The sequence below is a fragment of the Cupressus sempervirens genome, chromosome 1 (genome assembly GCF_028749045.1).
Source record: "Cupressus sempervirens isolate cs-2001-9-10 chromosome 1, ASM2874904v1, whole genome shotgun sequence".
NCBI classification, from domain to species: domain Eukaryota; kingdom Viridiplantae; phylum Streptophyta; class Pinopsida; order Cupressales; family Cupressaceae; genus Cupressus; species Cupressus sempervirens.
In genome coordinates, this window is record NC_143118.1 from 658,176,682 (window position 1) to 658,200,894 (window position 24,213).

Sequence of the window (24,213 nt, forward strand, 5' to 3'; positions counted from 1 at the left end):
AATCATTTCTAGGGGGAGCACATAGATATTTCACATTTTTGGGATGGGTCTGACTAAAAAATTCATTAAAAGAAAAATACACATTAAAAAATTACCCAAAAAATCTAGGATAAACTACATAGTGTTAGGTAACTTTTGACTAAAGCAATTAAAGATTTAAAAAAAAAAGTTAAAATTTTAGGGGGGCCACACTTTGTACTATGTTATGTTTTTCTGAAATAAACAGTACCACTTTTTGTGGCCCCCTTTTTTGAGGACCTAAAACTAAACCATTTTGAAAAAAAATTAGACTATGACTTTTGTTTTTGTCATATCTTAAAATTTTGAGCGTAACTATTTTCAAATTTTTGTTGAAATCCAAAAATTGGTGATTTCAAGAAAAAGGTGTCCACTTATACCCCCCTTTTGGCACCACAACTTGGTGCACTTACCCATAGCTTAAGTCTCCAATTTTGAATGCTTAAAATTAAGTGGGCATAACTAAAGCATGATTTTGAATGCTCCAAATCTAAGTGTTTCTATCTCAGTGCTTCATCTCAAGAAACAATTATTTATGTCCCTCACTTGGCTTTGAACTATTGAAATTCTCTTGTAATTGCATATGTGCAGATGGAACTGTGGCATAGAATGGCACATGGAAATCTCTAATATTTGGCTTGGTTGGCCAAAGGAAATGACCACAAGTGGACTTTAATAACAAAGATAAACACATCTTCATCAACATTAAATTCCAATCTAAAATGAAATTCAAGTATTGTTGTGCATGGAGCAACATTGTCATGATAATTTCTCAAACTTTTGAATAAAGCATAGCTGCAGGGCACGCAGTTTGGTATGAATCTTATGACCAAATGCATAGGTGAAGATAGGAACGAATAATTTTATTATTTTTTGTAGAGAAGAGATGATGCATGTACAAGGCACAATTATTGCAACATAGAAGGGGGTTTGAAATTTGAAGTCAAATGTTATAAGTCAATAATGCAGCAAAATTGTGTGAAAGCTTAAAACATACGCTATGTAGAAGTGTAGCTTGGATTGCCCAAGCAAAGACTTGTTGAGATGCAAACACCGCCACACTACTAGACATAGGGCCGCAATTAGCATAATCAATTTGATGCATAGGAACTTGTCTTCTTCGAACTAATTTCAATGAGGTAACATAGAGACAACGCATAGTACTATTCATAATTAGTCTCAAAGAGATATCAATTAAATAGGAAAAAATAAGTTCATATGTGAGTAAAAAGTTTAAAATGACAGAACAATCAGACAGAATGCAAAATACTTGATAAAATTCTCTGTGTACAATCTCCACTAAAGTAGGTCGCAATGTGATGAAAATTGGTTATGCTTACCAATTAATAGGTAGTGCATAGGTTCAAATGCTGGTTGTAGAGGTGAATAGTGAGATGGCCAAGTATTTGGCCAAATGCTTATGTGAAGAGATGAGCACAGAGTAAAATGTGGTGGCTATTTGGTGGAACATTCCATGGAGTAATTGAAAATAGATTCCAAAATAAGCCCACAACCGACATATTTAACATGCTTATGTTATTTTTTTGAAATCCTTCTATTAGATGCAAGAGGTGTTATATTTAATGCAGAGCTAATGTGTTGAATCAAGTTTAGTGAAGAATTAAATGTTATTCTTTTGTGATATCATTTATTTCCTATTGATGTAATAAGGAGTATAAGAGTTGCTGAAATTTGTTTGGATTTATATGTACAAATTGACTAGTCTATCAATGCAAACAAAATTAGAAAACCCAAAAAGAGAATTCGACTTTAACACCATCTATAATTCAAAGATACCATTGACAGTTATAGAATTACAAGACAGAGGAACAATCATTTACATAAATATTTAAAATATAGTAAAATACTACCAACATTTTAAAGAAGAAAGTTAGCATTTTCTCCTTCTCTATTATTGATAGCTAGTATACTCACCTATGCATTATTGACCTCTCCCAATCACTCTTTGTTTCTACAATCGCATCCAATACCTGTTTGGTAGTACCTTTTCCATCTCTCAGTACCTGCTTAGGAATGAGAGAACAATTCATATTGACTCAAAAGTAATAACTGATTGTGAGCTTTAATCTCTTTGAAAATCTTACAAAGAGAAGTAAATGGAAACTTTAAGTTTGCACATTATCTACATATGTTGACAGTACTTTATGAATACCATATTGATTGTCAAGATTTCATAAGAAACAATAAATGGCCAATATTTAAGGCATTCACCATCAAGAGAATTACCTTTACTGCTTTAATATCTTTTTCTTTAAGGCTAAAATAGAAGTCAGAAGTTTGACCATTGTCCTTGATCCAATTATTGTCTACATGAAGAACAATAAAGCCATGCTCGCCAACCTCAATCTTAACATTTTATCATTGCAATTTTTTTTTAAAAAAATTGATTAGCATAGGTTATTAGAAATATTCAAGTATTTACAAGTCAATACCCTGAAAAAGTTGTTTTTATCAATACCACTTTTCTATAGTGTATAATTGTTGGCTAATTTAAAACTAATTTGGATGGTTTGGATAGGGATGGTTCTATGAGATGGACACGTTTTTTAGTAGAGTTATAAACAAGCTAAAGGCCACTTTTATCAATGTATTAATGTCAAAATGATACATACTTAGCTGCTACTTGGAAGGAAGATCTACAAAAATTCTTCGTGGTGATCTAGGACATCACCATGACGCTTGTGGAGATGAAGCCTTTTTCTCTTATTGTATGGAAGCTTTGGTATTAATTAATGTATGCAGAGTATATGTTAGTACATTTTGTGACAACATCAGAACATCAATTCTACATTTTGTGACAACATCAGAACATCAATTCTATTATGCTATTTATAGATTTAGTGAGGAAAGTCTAAGGAAGCTGAAGAAAAGTGTGCCCTTGTGCCAGTTTGAAGACTTTGCTAATCACAATGCATTTACCTTGATGGAGAAGTATTCTTCAACTCACCTTGTCTTTAATGATGATATCCAGGTATGTCCAGAGTGCTCTATGTTCTAATTGTCAAAATGCGAGAATGATTTGCCTGCTTTTTCTTATTTCATGTTTGTTTTATGATGATTAAGTAAACTTTGTGTCAAGTGAATATGACATTTTTGGATCTTTTTAGATATGTCACTGGAATGCCTCTTAACTGTCAGGAGACATATCCCAATAAAACATGCAGGTACACTTAAAAGTTAAACGACAGATTCAAAAGAAAATAAAAATAGCCAAATACCTATTTTAACAAGCATCCTATGCTCCACCAAGAACCTTTCATGCACAAAAGAGTGCAGTTTCTTCTCAAAAAAAAAGAGAAAATGAAGGTTTTTGGGGATAATTTGTAGGAAAATTGGAAGAACCAGCTAATTTTATTTTTATTTTTTAAATGGTTCCCCATCCCTATACCTGCACTCATACCCAAATTTCCCAAAGAATATTTGTTTTATTTTACCTATAATTTGCATAACTCCAGAACATTATGATGAGAATGTTTAATAATCTGGAGATTTGATAATATTGTTACGTAAAACATAGCAGGTTAGTTTTTTAGACCTAATTAACCCCTCTTATAGCAACAATGTTGTTTGCATTTTGCAGGGGACAGCTGCAGTGGTTCTTTCAGGTCTTGTCGTATCATTGAAACTGACTGGTGGGAGGTTGTCTGATCATAAGTTCCTGTTCCTTGGAGCTGGAGAGGTAAGGAGAAGACACGGTAAACAATATCTGTGTCAATACATTAAATTCATTACCAAATTTTAAAAATATTCAATGGATGAAGGACCTATAGACACTGTGCTGGGGTAGTGAAAGATTGCCTATTTGTCAGACACTTTTAAATGAAAAGATGTTGTAATTCTCAATCAAATGCTAAACTGGCCCCATCATACTACTGTGAAAGACTATCCCAATGTATCAGACTAGAAGATTAATGTGCATGGAAAGTTGTTTTAATTGACTTCTCAACATGGTTATTATGGTCTAGGGACTGTGTGAAAAGTGCAAACTTTGTATTTCATTATGCTAAGTTTCTCTATGCTATCTATTTGAGGAATAAAATCTTATGATGAAGTTGCATTTGCTTGCAAGTAAAACAATTGGTCCTCTGATATATCATAGTATTTTTTTGGCTTACATATCATTGCTATTTTCTTGTTTGGAATTTAAGATATTTCACTCGAGCTTACGATTTTTTTATTTCTGTAACTAAATTGCATTCTTTTCTGGTCTCTTTTGAAACTAAATCACTGCGAAAATGTGTAAGCAGGGACAGGTATTGCAGAGCTTATTGCACTGGCAATAGCCAAAGAGGTATTGCAGGATAGCTGCATTTAATAAATTTTATTCATATGGCATTTTGCCATCATATTGGTGTTGGGGTAACCGCTTTCTGTTGTATCTATGGGTTTGACATATAATTGCTTCATTTCAGGAAAAAATCTCATTGAATGAAGCTCGCAAGAAGATATGGCTGGTGGACTCTAAGGTCTCTCTCAGCCTATTCTCATACCCTCCTTCCAAATGCCTTTGGATGCATGCACAAAAAAAAAAAAATGGTCTATGATCTTAATTAGTTTACTGCACAAGTTCTTTAGATATCATATCAAACTATCAATTTGAAGAGTCAATTAAATTGTCTTCTTGATGCAGGAGCATCTTGCATCCAAAATAAAGGGGAGACATGTTGAATGTAAAATTTAAAATTTAAAATTAATTTAAAAAAAAAAAAAAAAAAAAAAAAATCTGGAGGAGAGAGAAAGTGACGAAAATTAGAGGAGAAATAATAAAAAATAAAAAAGATAAAAGAAAGGAAAAGAGGATTTTTATTTTCGAGGTGCATAGGTGGCATAAAAAGAAAAAAAAAAGAAAAAAAAATAGTTGTCATTACATTAATCGAGGTGTGTAGGTGGCATCTTAGAAGCTTGTGGAAAGTTTCTTAAATCTTGCATTTAATATTTGTTGTGATCCATAAAGGAAATGTAATTTTCTAATTGGGCCACATGGTGGTGCTTAGTTGTAATTCTAGAAGGTTATGGAAGTTTTAGAAGGTTGTGGATATTGTGTAGGAGGAATTCTAGAAGGTTGTGGATAAGCCATGCATGGGGTGGTAAGTGCCTATTTAAGCAAGGCATATGAGCATTTCTAATCAAGTTTGAGAAGTAGAAGCTAGAAGACGTGAAGACTTCAAGGTGTGAAAACTCTAAAGGTGTAGCTCTTCAAGTAGAAGTTATTGGTGAAGCTCTTGGTGTGAAGACTCTTATTTAGGATTTCTCTTATGTTGAAGAAGTCATATCATCTTGTGGGTGTTGTAAGGATTTTTCAAGTATAGTAAAATTATTTGTGAAGCATTTTTTTTGGTCTCTATATTGTTGCATTCTTGGTTGTGAGTTGTTAGAGTGGTGTGGCCCTCTATCAAGTGGTATCAGAGCGGGAGTTCCTGAGTGTGTGGACAGATCGCCGAACGTGAGGCAGTTTACACCAGGATTTGCAAAGAAGGTTGATCTTGTGGCTGATTGATCTTTTAGATTGGTGGATTTGTTTAGGGTTTGCTAAATTTTTGGAAGATGCCTCCAAGAAGATTGGACCCCAAGGAAAATGATGACCTTAGTGAAGCGATGGAAGAAAGAATCTTAGAGAAGATAAGAGCAAAGGTCAAATCAGAGATTGCATTGATAAAGAGTGACATGATTGCTGAAATTGTGAGTGCTTTGGGTGGTGTACCTAGGCATGTGGGTACTGAAGACAGATATGATGAAGTTGCTGAAGACTTTGAAGGTACTAGTGAGGATAGAAGTGATCATGAGGAGAGACCTATTGGAATTAGGGCTAGTCAGTTTGCTCGACCTGGATCTTAGTTGAAGTTGAAGCATAAGATGGAGGTTTCTAATTTTTCAGGTACTTTGAATCCTGAAGACCTAATTGATTGGATTGGTGAATTAGAGGACTACTTTGAGCTTGAGGGTATTGAAGATCCATTGAGAGTAAGGTTGGCACAAACTAAGTTGAAGGGACATGCTGCTCTTTGGTGGAAGGAACTGCAAAGAGACAGAGAAGAGGAAGGTGAAATGAAGATCACTAGATGGAAATTGATGGTGACTAAGTTAAAGGCAAAGTTCATTCCGGCTGATTATGAACTTGAATTGTTTAAGAGGTTGCAGAATCTGAAACAAAAGGATATGACTGTGAAGGATTACACTGAGGAGTTCTACAAGTTGACTATTCGGTCTGGGCATAGAGAACTGTCAAAGGAGAAGGTAGCACGGTATATCAATGGTTTGAGATTCAATATTCAAGATGAGGTTAGTATGCTGAATATTTCCACAGTTGAAGATGCTTATCAGTATGCTTTGAGAGCAGAGGAGAAGCTAAAGAGGAAGAATCAAGGTAGTTCCCGAGGGAAGGAGAAGCAAGATAGTTCGGTACAAGCTAAACCAAAAGAAGAAGGTGAACCAAAACCTATTGAACAAAGAAAAAGGACAGGTGGAGGTGTATTCAGAGGTAATTGTTTCAAGTGCGGTCAAGAAGGGCATAGATCTTTTGAATGTTCTATTGGTAGGATAGCTACTATTGTGAATGAGGTTGAAGTCCAGGAAAATCAGCCTGAGGAAGGAGAAAGTTTGTTGGCTCGGCGAGTACTAATGGGTAAGAAGACATTGGATTCTTGTCAGAGGACTAGTTTGTTCAAAACTTGTTGTAAGTCTGGTGGGAAAGTTTGCAAGGTGATTATAGATAGTGGTAGTACTGATAACCTTGTTGCTGAGGAGATGGTTCAAAAACTTGGTTTGAAGAGATTGAGACATCCTTGTCCTTATAGAATTGGCTGGTTGCAAGGTGAGCATAATTTGAAAGTGAGAGAGCAATGTCTTGTTGATTTTCAGATTGGGCAGTATAAGGATCAAGTATTGTGCGATATTGTGGATATGAACAGTTGTCATGTGTTACTTGGTAGACCTTGGCAGTATGATTGCAGGGCTATACATGATTGTGTTAGGAATGTGTTTATTATTGAGAAAGGTGGTAGGAAGTTTTCTTTAATTCCTTTGCAGAATGAAGTGTTCGGTAGGAGAAACCTGAGTGTTGGCAGTCGAGTTGAGTTGGCAGATTTTGAGAAGATTGAAAATCAGCATGGGAAGCAAACCTATAGAACACCTGTGGTGGATGTAAAGGAGAAGAAGAAAAACAAGGGAAAGAGTGTGCAAGTTGAAGATTTGGAGGACATATATGTGAAGAACCAATTTGGGATTTATGTATTGAATCCCGAAAGATGTTCTTCCAGCTATTAGAACATCTTTTCGGACCTGGGGAGTCTGATGCAGAGCATCTTGCATCCAAAATAAAGGGGAGACATGTTGAATGTAAAATTTAAAATTTAAAATTAATTTTTTTTTTTTTTTTAAAAAAAAATCTGGAGGAGAGAGAAAGTGACGAAAATTAGAGGAGAAATAATAAAAAATAAAAAAGATAAAAGAAAGGAAAAGAGGATTTTTATTTTCGAGGTGCATAGGTGGCATAAAAAGAAAAAATAAATTAAAAAAAATAGTTGTCATTACATTAATCGAGGTGTGTAGGTGGCATCTTAGAAGCTTGTGGAAAGTTTCTTAAATCTTGCATTTAATATTTGTTGTGATCCATAAAGGAAATGTAATTTTCTAATTGGGCCACATGGTGGTGCTTAGTTGTAATTCTAGAAGGTTATGGAAGTTTTAGAAGGTTGTGAATACTGTGTAGGAGGAATTCTAGAAGGTTGTGGATAAGCCATGCATGGGGTGGTAAGTGCCTATTTAAGCAAGGCATATGAGCATTTCTAATCAAGTTTGAGAAGTAGAAGCTAGAAGGCGTGAAGACTTCAAGGTGTGAAAACTCTAAAGGTGTAGCTCTTCAAGTAGAAGTTATTGGTGAAGCTCTTGGTGTGAAGACTCTTATTTAGGATTTCTCTTATGTTGAAGAAGTCATATCATCTTGTGGGTGTTGTAAGGATTTTTCAAGTATAATAAAATTATTTGTGAAGCATTTTTTTTGTCTCTATATTGTTGCATTCTTGGTTGTGAGTTGTTAGAGTGGTGTGGCCCTCTATCACTTCTTGTGTTGAATGGTTAAATATCTGCCAACATAAAAGAATCATTAGAAGTGAATCACTGATTTTACAGTCTTATTGGAATTATGGGGGCTCATTGTGAAGTCTAGAATGGAGTCCCTTCAACACTTCAAAAAGCCTTGGGCACATGAGCATGAATACTGTAACAAATTGCTGGATGCTGTGGAGGTAGAACTTGATTTTTCTTTATTGAGCATTAATAAAATTTTTTAACACATTTTTACATACCCTCTTGGAGCGCTAAAAATAGCTTATTATGATTCCATGATGTATTTAGGTTGATTGTGGTAGGTTTCTCAGACAATCTACAGTTTTGATTGGAACATCAGGAGTTGGAAAAACTTTCACCAAAGAAGTCATTGAGACTTTTTCCTCTTATAATGAGGTAATTTTTCATTGTAGCTCCATTTTTTTATAACAAAGGTAAAGATGTCGAAGTGTATACGATCAATTTTATTTTAGTTTTTATTCACTTACTTAGGCTACCAAGCAAGTATAGGTAATCATCACAGAGGGGTTTATATTTAGTTTTTAAATAATATTTGTTGATTTCTTGCAGAAACCATTTATTTTAGCTCTTTCAAATCCAACTTCTCAGTCTGAATGCACTGCAGAAGAAGTGTATACATGGAGTAAGGTAAACTCATTCACTTGACATAAATTGCTATAAGGAAATTGCTGAGTTTTTGTCATTTTATTGCAAAGTTCAATTTTTGATATCTCAGTACTACCAATGATGGGAATATATTCATTTTTAATACACAAACAATTGCAGTAGTTTCTCGTCAACTTCAGATGTAAATGAATGGAATAATTTGATTCTTAGAAGTTGAATAAGGTGCTATTTATGAAAGCATAAGGAGGCACCAAATAGAGAGAAACAAAACATCTCAATTATCTTTGCCGCTCGAATTAGTGATATGATATAGGACCCTGGTTAAATACGACTTTCACAAGAACAACTTATAGTACTCTTGATTCATTATTATATTTCCACAGGGCCGTGCGATATTTGCCAGCGGGAGTCCTTTTGATCCTGTTACTTATGGTGGAAAGACCTTTACTCCTGGCCAGGTCTCTTTTACCACTTCTACTTGATATTCCTGTGAAAGCTAGCAAAACCTAGTTAATCTATATTGTATTATCACTATGTATTGATGAAGCATTTGTAACCTCTTTTCAAGTATTTTATTAGGGAAAGCTCTATTCCAATTTTATGTTTTTGTGGCATTGGTTTTTTTTTTATTGAAGAAAGCTGAAAGAATTACAATAAATAGCCATAGTTATGAAACTCTAAGACAAAACATGCTGAACCATCATAACTTACACCAGCCACAAGGCTTAGAACAGCAGCTCACTAAGACAAATAACCATGCAACATAACCAGCCACAAGGCTTAGAACAGCGGCTCACTGAGACAAATAAAGGAGCAATTAAACTCTGAAACTAAGAAATTGCTGAAGCTGCTTGGAACATTTTATTTCACCTTCCTGTAGCTGCAAAAACTGATATTTAATTTCATCCAGCTGTCTCTGATATCGTGCTCCATCTTTACGCTTAATCTTCAGCTGCGAACATAGATAAACTAGTTCAAACAACATGTCTGAGTAAAACACTAGAATATCTATTTCCTGATGCAAACAATGATCAGTAAAAAGTGCTCGACATCTACTTTTCCATATATGTAACAAAATGCATTGCCGCATAGAATCTGCAACTATGTTCTTATGAAAACCAATCCCGAAGATTGCCTCCTTCCATTTTAAAATATAATAAAAAATAGCAGAAAAATGCTGAAATATAACATTCCATTTCTTTTTAACTCTAGGACAGCTCCAAAGGATATGTTTCAAAATTTCAGGTTGATGGCAAAAAGGGCAAGATTTTGTAGCATTGTTACTATCTATGGAGAGGATTTATATTTATATTAATTCCACTCTATAAGCTTCCCTATAGATAACTCCCACGTTCATCGTAAGTGTCAGTATGCCTCTAGAAGCTTCTAAACTTAATATTTGTTATTTAATTATTTGCAGGCTAATAATGCATACATATTCCCTGGATTGGGTTTAGGCTTGGTCATGTCAGGAACAATTCATGTCCATAATGATATGCTATTGGCAGCTTGTAAGTTTTTATAGTTTTATATAAATTCTATGCATGAAAACATTTGCACTATGCTGAGTACAAATGACATCAACCTTGGCATTTTATTGTATAACAGCTCAGGCTTTAGCTCAACAGGTTACTAAAGAGCATCTAGAGCAGGGTCTCATCTATCCACCATTTCGAAATATCAGAAAAATATCAGCTCGCATTGCTGCAGAAGTTGCTGCAAAGTCCTATGCGCTAGGTAAGCCCTAAAGTTATTAGGAAGGTAAGAGTTAAAATAGAGTTAATGGACATCTTGAATGGATATATGAAAGCCAGCTGCATTGATAGCAATTGAAAGGAAAAGAAAGCAGAAGCAACAAAATAGCTTTATGTTACGACCATGACTTATCATATTTATTTTACATCAGCTTCCAGTTCTTGTCTTTTTCTCTAGTTTGTTTCAGGAATAACAAGGGTGTTGATTGTGTTGCATTAAATACATGCTGGTGAAATCCCAAGTTTTGTTTATTCTGTTTTATTTCCATCGAAGTTTATGTCTCTAAAGTTTTTATGCAACTGGAGCCCTGTAGATTGTACAGTGCTTTGTAAATTATTTATTAATGCGGCTATGCTTCAGTACTGGTATGTTTATGGTACAGGTCTGAATATGGATATTATGTGAGAATATTTTCCATTGGCTTGTCATGTCAGGTTGTCCTAAAAATGTCTGGAAAATGCCAGTGTTTCCTAGACATCTTACAGTCCTCGTCTTTTTCTCTAGTTTGTTTCATGAATAACAGGGGTGTTGGTTGTTTTGCATTACATACCATCAATCATGGATGCCAGTTAAATCCCAAGATTTTTTAATTCTGTTTTATTTTTGTCCAAGTTTCTCTGTCTCTATAGATTTTATAAAACTGTAGCCCTGTAAATAGCACAGCGCTTTTTAAATTAATTTTTAATGCCGCAATGCTTCAATGGTGGTATGTTAATGGTATAGGACTGGATATGGATATTATGGGAGATATTTTCTATTCGCTTGCCATGGCAGGTTGTCCTGAAAATGTCTGGAAAAATATCAACGTCTCCTAGACATTTCTGGGGGCTGCATTCCTTTAATACTAAAAAAACAAATGATTATTTGTTTCTGGGGATTACTCCATTTCCAATGCCTGTATGCAAATCCTCTTCTGTTTCCTGCTAACTTAGATTTGTTCTTTTCTTTCTGTGTATGTGTATGCATATCAAGAAATATACAACAAGACTGTAAAAAATTCTACTCCAGCTATCCTCAATGGTTTATAACTATGAGGGTATGGTGGTAGGCTGTAGCAGATAAATTTGAAAGTTATCCAGGTATAGTGGCTTTAGGATTCAGGGTTGTTGTGGCCTTTCTCAATTCCAACCTTGATTTTGTGGTTGGTAAAAGCATAATGCTTTGGATATTGTGCCCACCCGATAAGAATTTCTTAGGAGATGCACAACATGATCAGAATTATGAAATTGTCCCCTACGGTTTCATTCCAGGTCTCTTTTGAAATCTTCTATTGACAGTATGCTTCTATGTTTCTTAGTGCCCTGGCTATGCCCCACACATTTTGGGGATGGAGATGGCAGTACGTAAAGGGTACTTCTATGTTTCTGGCCAAGTTTTTGGAGATGCCAGAGGATGAACTAAAATTAGGGGAATTTTTGAAGAGTATAGAGAAATTTCAAATATTTATAATGTACGTGAAGGATACTTTTAAGTTTTTGGCCAAGTTTTTGAAGATGGCAGAGGAAGAGTGTTAAAATTAGAGTTTTTGAAGAATATAGAGAAATTTCAAGTATTCAAAAATGTTGATAAAGCATTCATCATAGACAGTATAGAAGCTTAATGCATAATTTTGGGCTTAAATTGCGATTTCACATGAGATTTGACTGACAAATTTATAAGATTTATATGCTTTCATTGTTAATATGCATACACATTATATAAGGATTATAATAAAATGCCCATAGCGGCAGGTTTCAAGTATGAAAAACATTAAAAATATATGATTGTCCTTTGATGCAACTGATAGGTTTTTAGCAAAATCAACCTCCAGTAGAGTTATAGGACCTATGAAACATAACAAGTTGTTCTTAGAGAAATCTGAAAATGTAAAGCCCATGCACCTGAGCTGGAAACCTTCAAGTTGAGAAATCTTATTTTTGATTTTTTGCGATTGTGAAAGGCTGGCTCTAAAGGTCAGAATGGAAGAAAACGAAAGCAGCCTAGGTCATCGTCTGGTCCAGCTAATAGCTCAGGAACTACAAATACTACTGGTCCCTACCCAAGTTCTGCACCCTCAACTCATACCCTCAATACCATCAACTCAGCTACATAAACCTTATATCTGGACGACTTCAGATAATGGAGATAAATTTATATAAACAATTATCTCTATTATGTCAATTTCAATACTATCAATAATGCTCTTAGAATAACAGATATCTTAAGATCACTATCTGATTTGCAAGTCTTTGATACACTTATTTGATGACGAATGTGTAGTGCCTGCCCCTAGTTCGCATTTCTGTTATCATTGTCAAATTCTTTAGGCTGATTTTGTGCATTGATTAGTTTAGAGATATTGGATTTACAATACTATGATATTATTTCATGACTTTGATTACAAATATATCGGTTATAATTGTTTAGTTGATTTCATTTCACATGACGTTAATGATGATCCTAGTTAGTAAAAGTGGTTTCTTTTATAAAAATGTTACCATGATGTCTTTAATGATGATAATGTTGTATTGATAGAGATGCATTATTATATGTACGCATTTGATCTTAGATTTGTGATTTTTATACTTACCTCATACTTGCATGTGTATGGTGTGCGTGTTTATTTTATCTTTCTGTCTGACGTGTTTGATGTGGTTAAGGGAGGGAGTCGTAGTCACCTGCTAGTCGAGATCTATACGATGAACCACTCCCCGCCATTGTCTGTTTAGTTTAGATATATTATATAAATGTACATGCTCGTCTTTTACGCAGGATGCAGGTACCGGGCATCGACTTCCCTGAATTGCCAGGATGAGCATGCCCTATTACAAATACTCAAATGGTGAGAATGGGAAGATAATGATCAGGTCCAATCCTAGCCTTAAGCCTATAATACTTGTCTTGCAAGGAGGACTCGTAACAGACTGTCTACCCTTTTTAAACCCGTGAGTATTTTGTGCGTATGTTGTTTTGTGAGTCTTTGATGAATTTCTATTAATTAAGTCTAATTAATAGATGAAATTAATAATTTAATTTAATGGAAAATTATTATGATATTATGAATATTTAATTATATTTAATTAATTGAGAAATTAATTAAATATAAAGAATTAAATTGAAGATAAAAGTTTTAAGATTAAATTTAGAACATGATAATATTTATTTTATTTAATAATAATATATTTAGAGTTCATTTTTAAATAAATGCTAAATATTATTGTTATTTAAGTTAATAAATATTTATCAAATTAAACGTTCTAAATATATTAAAAAGTTAAATAAAGTTTAAATTTAGAATGTGATTATATTTATTTAATTTAATAATAATATATTTAAAGTGCATTTTTAAATAAATGCTAAATATTATTGTTATTTAAGTTAATAAATATTTTATCAATTAAGTTTCTAAAAAAATGAAATTAAAAGTGAAAAGATATTTAATTATCATAAAGATTATAATTCGCATGATTTATGCATGAGTTGAAAATAAAAGAAATTAATTGAAAAGATTAAACATGTGAAATTAATAAAGATATTTAATCGCATTAAGTGCGCATGAGATTTATAAGTTATAAATTTATTAAAGTAAAGTAAAGTGGAAAGTTAAATAAAGTAATTTAACAATTCACTTAAAGTGCATGAAGGAATAATAAAAGAATATTTTAAAAAGAAATTAATTGTGCATGAATGAATTAATTAAATAAAGAGATTTAATAATCCATTTAACGTGCATGAAAATATGAAAGATAAGATAAATAAAGGTTGACTTTAGAGTTAACGAAAGGGATCAAGAGACCTCTCGGGTAAACGCACAATTAGTGCCCAATTGTAGGAAGAGAACTCCTTATCAAAATTTGAGAGTTCATTTTTCAAGGGAGAGTTTTTCAGACACAAGTTTTTCACACACAGGTTTCAGGGAACACACTTTTGGAAAGGGGAACAAAGAAATCTTTGGAAGCTTGGAAGGCTTCGAATTAGCAAGGGTTTCACCATATTGTTAGCATCATATCAAGGTAGGGTTTGTGAACCATTCTAGAAACACTTTCGGACCTCTGTCTTCTTCGTGCTTGTTGAAAATTGCCTTCTCAAATTTTATTGAATGAATCTTGTTGCCTTTCTTCTGAATCTTTTGCTATTTGATTTCTTCTAGGAATCGGGTTTGAAAAACTATTTAGATAACCTCGTTCTACAATTGAAAGGAATTAGTGTTAAATCAAGATATGTGCTTTGGATCAAAATGGAATTAAGAAATTTAAATTTGGAAAGGGTTTGTTTTGGAAATGGAAATCTTAGAATTGAAAATTCGAATGGTTGATAGAATTTCTTCTATCAGACTATATTTGCAAATAATATTAAATAATTATTATAATAATACGTTTTACAGAGGGGTTGTTTGAATTAAATTTAATTGAAAAAAAAATTAAAAAATAAAAATAAAAATAAAATAAAGTATAAGAAAGAGAGATATTTTTGGTTAAAATTTTATTAAAAATAAAATTTTAAATAATATATATTTATTTGAGAGGATTGGTTTAAAAATTCCTAACAATAATTAATAAAGTTTTGAAAACTAAATTTAATCTTATTAAACATATAAATTTATAAATAAATAATTAAAATGGAGCATATATATACGTGGGGAGGGGTTTCACCCCAACCCCCACCATTCACCTTTATTGTTTTGGCGGCGGCTGTACTAATCGCAATTTGCATGCGTTTGGGGGCAGCGTTGTTAAAACCGCCGCACGGGTCGCTTTATAAAAGCCTGCGGCAACCTTTTTAAGGTTGACCGCATGGCTATATAAGCCAACGACTTTATTATTAAGCGCTTATTTTTTTAAAATTTTGTTTTTTAATTATAATGTTATTATTATTAAATTTTAATTAAATTAAAATCTTAAATTATTAAATTTATATTATATTAATTTTAATTTATTAAATAATTTTTAAATCATTAAATTTAAATCATATTTTTTTTTATATAAATTATTAAATTTAAATTGTGAAGTATAGATTTTGTTAAATTTAAATTATTATTTGTTAATAATTTTATTGATAAATCTTATTAACATTTAATAATTTAATTAATGATAGTAATATAATTACTATTTTATTTGAGATTGTTAAATAATAAAAATTATTTAAGAAGAAGTGAACTGATTTTATTATTAATTAAAGACGTTGATTTTTAATAAAATCACAATTATTTTACTCAAAGATCAATAGATATTGCTTTAATAATATTGGTAAATAGTTATGCTAAATTATTACTAAAATTTGATTTAAATCAATTAGGGGTAATTCTATACTTTATTCGAATAAATGATTGGGTTAAGTTATAAGGGCGATACTGAGAATCTTGTATACTTGAAAACGTACATTGAAAACAAAACTGAAACTTTACTTGTAACTCAAACTATAAAAACTGTATTGTTTTGCTTATACTGTCTATGCTTTGGGATTTTGGTGTTGATTAGATGTCGACCAGTCTAGAGCGTACACCAGAGGTTTTATGAAATTTCTTTGATACCATTTTGTGGTTGGATGTTATGATGTGTCTTGTGATTCAAATTGAAGTTATATTTATGAGGTTTACTCTATGGAACATTTATGTGTACTTGGGTTTGGAGAACCAAATTGCTTTCGGGTTGCCTGTTAAAGAACCGAGTTTGATCTTTATGGGTGTTGTGGTATGGGACACAACTATGTTTTTATGTGCTTAGGAGAGGTTGTCTAGGTACGTGACTTGGGAGTGGCTTGCATAGGGGTCCGGGACCCAAAGTGGTCAGTACCAGGGTAACCTAATGCAAGTTATGTAATAAGTGATAATCTAGTAATTAAAATTTATGGGGGGGAAACACACTAAAAAGATAAGTTAGATATTTTGATCTACCCATGCCTTGAGTGCTTGTATAGACTAAGGATGGGAATGAGAAGAGTGCCTCGTCTTCTTGAGAGGGCTTTCTAGTTTTCCATATGAGTGATGTTGAGGGTCCGGGGTTCATAGTAACTAGTCCAGGGTAACTCAACACTTGAGGGTCCGAGGTCTCTTAAGAGATCAGTCCAGGGTAACTCAAGCAGCCATGTGATGACACTCCCTAGTATGTAGCCTGAGTCTCCTCTGTAGATTTGTGTATCTCTGGTGGTGTACTTATTGTTGGATGTGTTTATTGTGGATATTTACTTTCATTGATGATGATTGGTGATTCATGAATGTTGTACTTTTGACATGTGGCTTTTGACTTGAGATGATTATCTTTCGTTGACTTTATCTTATGATCTTGGTATTTGGTTTATACTTGGTTGGTGTATGATGTTTGGTTATGTGGTGTCGGTATTGGTTTGAGTGTTCTTACTTTTGGATTATTTTATCTTCTTGAGTAGCATGTGTTACCTTTGAGGTAGTTTTGGCTTTTAGGGGTACCTTGCCTAGGAATGTTTTATGTTTGATTAGCCGTATGTGGATCGTTCATTATCTTCCCTGCACGGTGGGAGTGGAAGCCTAACTAGGTAACCACGCGGTCGGGAGGTAGTGCCTTCTTACCATTTGGGTTCCCCTTCACATTGCTAGCTGTTGGATGTTCGTTGCAGAAGATGTACCTTTATCATTCTTATTTCTTATCTCAGAGACTTCTTTTCAGATGATGTATATATGTTATCATGTATTCTGTTGTACAATATCTATTTTCACATACCCTGCGACATGTGCAGTGGATGTTATTGATTGGATGTACTTTTATTGTATTGTTTATACTTATGCATTTTCTTATGCGATTTATGTATCTATTGTTTCTTTATGATCATGTGACATTGTACTTGAAACTTAAACTAATTAATTTAAAATTATTAAATGTGACTCAACGTAAAGGAACCTTTGAGGAATTGAAACTATATCTGTAATTGCAAATGTGAATTTGTTGTGTATGTTCATATTGCTTCCGCATTAATGTTATCTTGATGTTGTTTAAAATTTTTTTAAAAAAATAGTTCAGTAAGCATTGTAACATATTAGGTTTATTTCTCTTGGGTTCCCGAGCGGGGCGTTACAGAATGTGCATCCACAAGAGGGACTCTAGGTTTGATGTTCTTGAGATTAATCACAGCACACAAGATTTTAATTTCTATTTATACAAATCAGTTGAGGAATTGCTATATACCAGGATTTATATCTTTCATGTTTATTGAAGACAGATTCAGGTTAAATTCCTAACTTCACATGATGACACCAAAGCCAATTTAAAATCATATGAAGGAATTTGTAGAGATTTTATCTAAGGTATCCAACCTAAGTAAATTATTTTCAACTTTCATGTTGCAAAGACACCTTTAAAATTTTCTAAGGCATTTGAAATGTATTGTTTTGGACAAATAGTTGTGTTGTGTTTTGTGTATCCAACCCTGAAGTTAGTTTCATGGTGTAGAAACACTTTTTGTGTTCTCTAAGGCCTCTCAGCAATATCATTTCTGAGAGAGCCACATTATATTTACTATTATTTGAAATTTCAGCTTAGTTTAAATGTAAGATGGATTTTTAGATTATCGAAACACATTGAGATAAAATCTATGTTCCTCCAAGTTTTCGGTAAGGGGACGGTGGGACGGGTTTTCGAGACGGCAAATTTTTTTGGCGATCTTGGGGACGGGGGGGGACGGGGACAGCTATATATATAGGAAAATTTAAAAATATAGTATATACATTGAAATTTGTAAATATACATGTCATTCATATGAAACTAAGCACAAAGCATGTCATTTAAATATTATAGAACCCTAACATACAATATTTGAATGCCATCTATGAAATAATATCTAATTTTAGTATTTTACTATTTAGTATTTTAGTATCCAATTCTCAAAATGCATATCAATACAATATCAGAGAACACTGAACAATGAACATTAAGTTATTAACCATTGTCAATATCATAAGACTCATAATCATAAGCATGATAAATCATAAATCTGAAAATCAAAATCAAAATATGCCCAAAGCTATAGGCTGCCATAAAGTAATAAGTATCATATAATCAATGTATCATAATCATGTTCATGTTCAACATAAAAAGCAAAACATAGAAAATGAAGCAGACTGCTGCTCCTATTCTACCTCTACTAATCCGTGGCATCAAAATCAGAATCCTCCTCACTGTCATCCTCTACAGGAAGCATAGTCTCATGTAATGGAACCCCAACTAGTCCTGGTGCTATGTCATCCTCATCTATCTAGGCCACATCCTTAGGCTCGACATCCCATCGCAAAGCTGGTGTCTACCTATACTTTGGAGTCTGGCGATCGGCAAGTCGAAGAGCATGATGCACTGTCACTAGCTTCTCCGCTCTTTTAGAGGTAAGTCTATTCCTCTTGATAGAGTGGATATATGAATATGTGGACTAGTTCCTCTCTGCAGCTGAAGAACTAACAACCTGTGAAAGGAGGCGACCGGCAAGTATCTTTAACTCAAGTGTATCTCTCCCATGCCAAGTCCACCATCCAATAGGATCCCTCTATGCCAAAACAACTCTATCCAACCTTACTTGTGGCTTACCCAAGTTTGGGCCACGAAGGTTGGTGAAGTCAAGGAACTGTGCATGAAGAGTAGAGGCATCTTGAGCTGAATACATCTTATCAATTGCTTTTGTGAAGCCATCCAGAACCTCAAGATCATCAAATGGGAGGCCCCTTCCACCTAACTATGCATACCATTTGGGATTTAGAGCAAATGATGCCATATGAAGTGGGGTATTCATTATGTTCCACCTCCGCGTCATAATAGGCCTAATATGCTCCTCATAAAAGCCCAATGTAGGATCTTTTGCCGCAACAATTCTCTTCATCTTACCCAACATGCTGTCAATAGTCTCATAGATCTCTCCTAAACTAGGAGCATCAGTATCAACATATCTAATGACATCAACAATAGGTGCTATGACAGACAAAATGTATCTGCAAGATCAAAATGCCAAAAAAAAAAAATCAGAATTAGAATTTTAAGAATTTTTAGATTATTAGTAGGAAAATCAGCAAGCAAAAGACTAATAGTAAATTTAAAAACCAACAACTTACTTCATTGTGGACCACCAACTCTCATCAAGGATCCTTTGCCTTATAGCTTTTCCTTCAGTGGGCTTAGAATGAGACCATCGTCCCAACTCTGGATTCACCACCATCAATTGAAGGGCCTCATACACCTCAATCATCCTCTCCATCAAGATGAAATATGTGCAATACCTATAGCAACAATTAAAAATTTAAAATTTAAACTTAAACATTAATGATTAAAATTTAAAACAAAAAGCATCACATGTAAATAAACTTATAAATAATTTTTTTAAATAACTTAAAGTTAAAACAAACTAAAAGTAAACTATAATTAGAATTGACATACCTTGTCTTAGCTGGTTTGAGGAACTCCTTCTTAGAGAAGGACCTGAATAGAGCAAGTGAAGTGTGGTGGTTGCAAATAAACATTTGTACTTCTCTAGCTTCTAGCACCGCTTGCTTCACCCATTCAATCTTCCCTATGTCCTTCAATGCATTGTTCAAGGAATGAACACAAGAAGGGGTCCAAAATATGTGCCTATAAGCACCCTCTATCATGAAACCTGCTGATTTGCACACAAGTGCAGAATCTGTGATAACCTGTACAACATTAGAGGGCCCAATCTCCTCTATGGCATCTCGCAAAATGGTGAACTGAAAATTTGCATCCTTCTTCTTTCCTGAGCAATCTATGGCTCTCAAAAAATAAGAGCCAGCAGGGGATGTGACAATGATATTGATGAGTGGTCGATGTCTACATCGGTCTACCCATCCATCACAATAAAGCAGCCTGTCCTAACCCAAGTGCATCTCATATCCTCAAATAATAAAGCAACCTTTGAGTACTCTTCATCTAGGATAGTGGTTCGTAGCTTATGCTCACCGGAGGGAACAAATGAGGAATTCATGCTCATAATATCTTTCACCATTTGTTTATAATAAGTGGAACGGGTTGCATTATATGGGATACCATTAGCAACAAAGAATCTACCAATGGATGCCTCACACTTCTCCTTTGCCTGTGCATTAAACATACTTTCCACCGAGCCCTTCTCACTACTACTTATCTTTCTCTTCCCTCTAGACCCACTTGGGCTGCCACTAGTACCAATGGCGGATGAAATATGCCTAGATGATTGTGAGGGAATGGATGGTGATGTCACTATCAAATTTTGCCCCTCCATTTCAGCCTCTAAGTTCAATCTTTGACATTCTAATTTTTGTTCATCGGTTAGGTTAGGACAAGATTTGACTCCTTGGCATGTAACACTTAAAAAATGTGACTTCACTCTTGTATAGTTGCCCCTAAAATCATCAAGACAAACATGACAATCCCACACCCTAGTCCCTCCCGAATTCTTTTTATTTTTTGGCCTAGGTGTGAGATATTGGAGAAGAGGTTTTTTCCTATTGAAATGACCCTTTACAAAATTTTTCATAATGTCGGAAGGGCATTTAAACAAATCAGCTTTAGGATTGGGTTTTTGCCTAGTGTCACTACTAACAACATCAACCTCTACATTTTTTTCTTCACTACTACTACTTGTGCTCCCACTACTACTCATTGTGTTTAAATATGCAATTGAATAGATATATGAGTTGAAACAATAAAAAAAAAAATTTTAAAAAGACTTTGCAAGCAACAAATTTATTAAAAAAATGATAGATGAAAGCACAAAGAGTTTTATACTTACTTGGTGGACAAAATAGAAGATCAAACCTTTGGTCAAGCTCTTGGAAGCAAAACTATTACCTCCTCTACTTGCAAAATGAAAACTTCAGCCGACTGCAACATAAAATGAAAACCAAAGAATGGTTAAAACAATTTAAATATGTTGAGTTATATACATTTTAGGGTTTTTGGAGGAGTGGGGCCCACTAGCCAACCAAAAAAGACACAACAAATATTTTTTTAAAAATGTTTTGAGCTTGCAAAAAAGGGGGACGGTCGACCATACCCGGTACGATCGAGGGATGGCTAGACGTCCCCTTTTCATACCAAGGACGACTGGTTGTCCCCCTTTTGTCCCCCCCACATCCCCAAGTTTCGGGGACATCCCCTACAAAAAAAGAGAATTTGGTGATGGCTGGGGGACGTCCCATATCCATCCCCCCGTCCCCAAAACGGGGGGTTTTAGGCCAAGTACGCGTCCTCGGGGAACATAGGATAAAATCTATAAAGCAGGCAATAATGTATGTCAAGTTTCAACAACTAAAATGAGTTGTTAAACTTGTCGCCAGTTATTCTCGATACAAGTTGGTGTCGAGTTTCCTTTTTATTATTTTGCACATCTGCTGCTATTTATTTAATGTGCAATTGTGGAGAACTTTTCATATTATCGACTTTTGTGTTTTTGAGGTTTTCTTACAAGTGAGAAACATTACTTGATTAAAAAATTCACAATGTCTTTTAGATTCCTGTGGTTTTTCTTGATATGAACATTCCATTTGGCCTAACTTTTCTTTTAGCAAGTTGTTAATTGCAAGTTGTGATAAGGTGGCAAAGATCTTTGAATTGTATTAACTTGAATATTTTGGCTTTTTGGGTCAAAATATCCAGATCAAGACCCCATCATTCCACACATGAACTTCTTGGAGGCTGTCAGACTGGTGACATACAGTGGTAACTAGAAAAGTCAATATGTACAGCAGCAGGCATTCACTTTGAGTGTAATTATTCTAAATTCTCTTGTAGGATCATGATGTGCTATTTTTATAACATTTTGATCTATTGAAATAAGTTAAACTGAGCTTTTTTACATACAATTATGGTCATATAAATCATTCTCATTAACCTTTCCTTTTGTGATCTATGTGTACAGATACACATAACTGGATTGGCCTGTTCATAATAAAGACAAGAACAAGAAGTTGTCCATTGCTTTCATTGAATCAATGAGGGAAATCATTCGGAATGTCAGGTAGGTGACATGTCAGGAAAAAATTGATTATGTTAGATTAGGTTTTATAGATGAACCAGAGCCCCAAGAATTTGGGAGGTTGCAAGTTCTGAAAAAATCAGAGAAGTATTGCATATGCTGGTGGATTAAGATGGTTTTATTAAGCTTTTCTCTGTTGGCACTTGTAGCTGCTTTCATCATATGGGGAATGCCAATTCTAATTGACTAGGTTTTGAAATGTTTTAACTCCTTGTGATTTTCTTTGGAGATCTATAAAATTGATTTTTCAATTTCTTTTCATCATTGATAAATTTGGTATACCATCTAGCTTAATTGAGATGGCATTATTTTTCGAGTACGTATTATGATAGTTTTTTGACTTATCCAATGCAATTGATGATTTTTCTTGACATAATTTAGTTTTATATGAAAAATAATATGAGAATAAGCCGGAGGGAGGGAAGCATTCACATTTCTCTATGTGTGTTAATGTGAATACACATACATGTATGCTTGTAGTTGTTCTGCCTATTTGGTTGTAAATGATTGTGAGTCACTATCATTTTCTAGGTGGTTTGCATATATTTGAAAGTGTTGGAGAAGTAGATGGAGGAGCAAGATATATGTAGTTTAGAATGCTCCACATCTTTTTCTAGAGTTTATGATCATTTGTTTGTGACTAGCCAGACTGGAATTAATTTTGTTCTTGCATTAGTGTTGTAAGACAAATTACATGGATGTTGCCTTTCTTTTCTCTAAAAAAGAAAACTTCTTCTCATAAAAGTCTTATGTTGTGCCTTGTGGTAGGTGATTATACCAATCTTGGATTGGGAAGCAGCAACTTTTAGTGTGAAAGCACTTGTATTTGTGCTTATTGGGTCAAGGAGTTTGTTTCCTATTTTTCTGCTACCTTCTGCACCTTCAATGTGGCTAGTTGGAATGACATTTGGATACAGCATTTGATTCCTGATAATAATAGTAGGAATCTGTATTGACATGTCCTTGCCTTACTTCATTGGGTCTGCCTTTTGTAGCTAAATGCATGTAAATTTATGCCCATCATCTTGTGGTTCCATGTTGATAAAATTCAGCTGATTGCATTTGTAAGATATCTTATAATGGTCAATATCTCTTTTCTAACATAAAAATGGCTTGAAAGGTGGCCTCAAAAATCTGCACTGATCAGGCTAGCAAGAGAAGGAAACTAGTTCCATCAGTTCTAAGCTATTGCTCTTTTGAGAATCTCACCATTTCCTTACATTATTTTTAACTATGCTAGTGTTGCTACAAATGTCAAGTATAGTCCATACATAATTGGCTCATTTGTTGGAACTGTTCCTGAAGTGTTTGTTACAATCTACAAGTCAGAGGTCTTCATCATATGACATTAAATTTGATGTTTAAGCATACCTTTCCTGATCATTAGACTCATTCATGTAAAATCTTGCCTCAAAGTTTTGTTAAATAATGGTGTTGCATTGTTATTGATAAGAATTAATAGTTTCCAATGAGTGGTGTTTTCAGTGTATCAAATTATGTGATGATTTACAAGGAGTCAATTATCTAGTTTGAGTCAAATCTTCGTTGATCCACATTTCATGAGTAATCCAGAAGAACCCATCTCTCATGAGTCATGACCATGAATAATTCTATTACAATAAAATTGATAGCTCTTCTGTATAAGTAGCAAAACATACTATAAGGTTTAAGCACATACCTATCCAGAGTTGATTTACTACAACTAGCTTCATTCCCTTTTTAAAATTATTGTACATTTTTTTTTTGTAATTTCTTGTTTAAGTAAAACCC

The 24,213-nt window shown here is 33.9% G+C and overlaps 1 protein-coding gene and 1 pseudogene across 1 annotated transcript in view; both read left to right on the top strand.

The window, feature by feature from the left end:
* LOC149579615 (NADP-dependent malic enzyme 4, chloroplastic-like) overlaps positions 1-10,655 on the top strand; it is a 44,360-nt gene extending 33,705 nt beyond the window's left edge. The window contains exons 2-11 of the mRNA XM_089802329.1: positions 2,875-3,010; positions 3,620-3,734; positions 4,284-4,330; positions 4,452-4,504; positions 8,183-8,282; positions 8,392-8,499; positions 8,674-8,751; positions 9,114-9,188; positions 10,151-10,241; positions 10,339-10,655. Coding sequence (XP_089658455.1) covers positions 2,875-3,010; positions 3,620-3,734; positions 4,284-4,330; positions 4,452-4,504; positions 8,183-8,282; positions 8,392-8,499; positions 8,674-8,751; positions 9,114-9,188; positions 10,151-10,241; positions 10,339-10,478 — 943 coding nt within the window. The 3' untranslated portion in view covers positions 10,479-10,655. The remainder of the gene's footprint in view (positions 1-2,874; positions 3,011-3,619; positions 3,735-4,283; positions 4,331-4,451; positions 4,505-8,182; positions 8,283-8,391; positions 8,500-8,673; positions 8,752-9,113; positions 9,189-10,150; positions 10,242-10,338) is intronic.
* A 173-nt stretch (positions 10,656-10,828) lies between these two features.
* LOC149579616 (uncharacterized) lies at positions 10,829-23,915 on the top strand (annotated as a pseudogene).
* The last annotated feature ends 298 nt before the right edge of the window (positions 23,916-24,213 follow it).